Source organism: Culicoides brevitarsis, chromosome 1 (assembly GCF_036172545.1).
Source record: "Culicoides brevitarsis isolate CSIRO-B50_1 chromosome 1, AGI_CSIRO_Cbre_v1, whole genome shotgun sequence".
Lineage (NCBI taxonomy): Eukaryota > Metazoa > Arthropoda > Insecta > Diptera > Ceratopogonidae > Culicoides > Culicoides brevitarsis.
The window spans coordinates 34,958,905-34,961,519 of NC_087085.1; the positions used below are offsets into that span (position 1 = coordinate 34,958,905).

The window sequence follows — 2,615 nt, forward strand, 5'->3', positions numbered from 1 at the left end:
CACTTGTCTATTATTGACGACGAGACGAGAGACCTCAACTGACAGAAAGTTGAGCATTTAGACGGGAAACAATAATTTCTGTTAATTTAACACAAAAGTGCGTCATTTAACGTTTTAATTTGCTATTTATGTAAATAAGGTGCGAACAATTTTGCTCAGTGTTACAATTTTTATGACGTGCCATTAGCGGATAATTATTTCGCTTGCATGTGCTCAATTGATTGACGGGCAATTATCGACTTAGTTCACATTGACATTAATGTTTTGCGACTTAAAATGATGAAAAGCTCACGAAATTTCTTTTCTTTCGCAGGAAAATGGAAATTTTTCTCCACAGAAGCGACTTTTGAGGTTCCCGAGTTCAAACTTCATCGTTTGGAAGAAGGTCCTTGTCGAAAAGTGTCATTATCGAAAGAGGATGCCTTGAAATTTTACCATCAAATGTACGCGATTCGTCGATTAGAGGATGCCTCGTCAGTTTTATATCGCGAAAAGGTTATTCGTGGATTTTGTCACTTGTATACGGGACAGGAGGCATGTGCCGTTGGGATGAAAGCTGCTTTGAGAGACATTGACTCCGTTATCACTGCTTATCGTTGTCATGGATGGACTTATGTGATGGGCGTTTCGTTACATGGCATTCTAGCTGAACTCACGGGACGCCAAACGGGATGTGCTCGCGGCAAAGGAGGCTCCATGCACATGTACAGCAAGAACTTCTACGGCGGAAACGGGATTGTTGGTGCCCAAGTACCTCTCGGAGTTGGAATTTCCTTCGCGCAAAAATATCTCGGCACCGGAGGAGTTTGTTTGGCTTCGTATGGCGATGGCGCCGCCAACCAAGGACAAATTTTCGAAGTCTATAACATGGCAAAGTTATGGAAAACTCCAACAATTTTCGTTTGCGAGAACAACGAATACGGAATGGGAACCTCGACTAAAAGAGCAGCTGCCAACACGGATTATTACACGCGAGGAGATTTCGTACCCGGAATAATGGTCAACGGGATGGATGTCTTAGCAGTTCGAGAAGCGACGAAATTCGCAATAAATTTTGTGCTGAAAAACGGACCAATATTGGTCGAAAGCAAAACTTATCGTTATACGGGACATTCGATGTCTGACCCGGGAACAAGTTACAGAACACGCGAAGAGGTCCAAGAAGTGCGAAAAACCAGAGACCCAATAATTTCTTTCCGCGAAAAGATTTTAGCAGCAAATTTAGTGACAAATGAGGAAATTAAAGAAATTGAAAATAAAATTAAAGATGAAATTACGGAAGCCTCAAAAAAATCTAGAACAGATGAAGAAGTCCCAATTGAAGAATTAACAACGGATATTTACTCCAAAGCTGCAAATTTAAAAATTCGTGGGATTCTTCCCTCATCTGAGCTTGAACATAGCACCAAAGGACTCGCTATCAATTTATAAAAGAAGAAAAAATTAAAAATAATTAAAAGAAGCGAACAACGAACAAAACAGGATTTTCCCACATTTTGTCTCATAAATAACGAAACTCTTTTAATAACATAAAATATGTATCATAAAAGAAAACTTGTTGTGGTTTCTTCATTTTTTCATCTCCTCCATCTCATTTGGCACTAACATGCTCGGAATATTAAATACTTTAACTCTTGTTTCTTCTATTTTTGTACTACTACGACAAATTCCTTGCGATTTCCTTGGTGCTCTGAAGATGCGTATAATAAATAAATAAGGAAACGTTGATAATATTACTCTTCTTATAAGAATATCATAAATTCATAATCCTGTCACATGTTTTCTAATAAAATTTTCGACATATGTGAAATGATACATAAATAATATTAAATAATGGCAAAAGAATTAGGAGCAAAAATTTTTTTCTTTTGTCATTTGTACGTAAAAGACCTTTTGTTACTGGATTTAAAAGACTTTTGAAAGAATTAAAATTTTTGTGTTAATTAAAATTAATCTTTTTGAACTCTTTAATTCTATCAAAAAAGTTCAAACGACAAATTTTTCACACATTTATCCCCCTTTTCCCCTCATGCAAAAGAGAAAAACTTCCCTCAAACATGGAAATCAAGATTTTCGAATTCCGCAAACAATTCAAGTCGGTCCTTGAATTTGAACATTATTTATGGCCTTGCATATTTCACATCTCGCTCCTCTCACTTGTTGTTGTTTGTGCGGGACTCTTGGAAGAAAACTTGCATGTGACACTTTCGAGTCATATATCACACGATGCGAACATCGGAATTTTATTTACATATTTTTGCCCTCTTTTTAAAACATTTCGAGACAATTTGTCGTCTCGAGTGAAAAATTGAATATAAATAGAGCAAAGAGAATGCGGGAACAATGTTTGCAAATTATTGATGATGACTTAATATCCGATTGGATATCAGATGCTGATTTTTTGTGTTGCTGTTGTTTATTCTTATTAAAGTTATCGGTTTAATATTAAAATTAAATTTATGAAAAAAAAATCGTGTTGTATGCAAGTAGGTACGAGGAAGATTATAAATCAAAGAGACAGGAAAGGAAATAATTTTAATAAAAAAATAGACAATTTTCTGTCTCTTCTATCGTTTCGTTTGGAATAATCTCGATATAATAAAAAATCAGATTTA

General features: G+C 35.6%; 1 protein-coding gene across 1 annotated transcript; it reads left to right on the forward strand.

Moving 5' to 3' along the window:
• The first annotated feature begins 330 nt into the window (after window positions 1-330).
• On the forward strand, window positions 331-1,431 carry LOC134827109 (probable pyruvate dehydrogenase E1 component subunit alpha, mitochondrial). Its single transcript, XM_063839662.1, has one exon. It carries the CDS (start codon window positions 442-444, stop codon window positions 1,429-1,431), a length of 990 nt encoding a protein of 329 aa, XP_063695732.1. The 5' UTR covers window positions 331-441.
• Window positions 1,432-2,615: the final 1,184 nt, after the last annotated feature.

Coding starts and splice junctions, on each gene's coding strand:
- LOC134827109 (XM_063839662.1), top strand. CDS start 442: ATGTACGCGATTCGTCGATTAGAGGATGCCTCGTCAGTTTTATATCGC.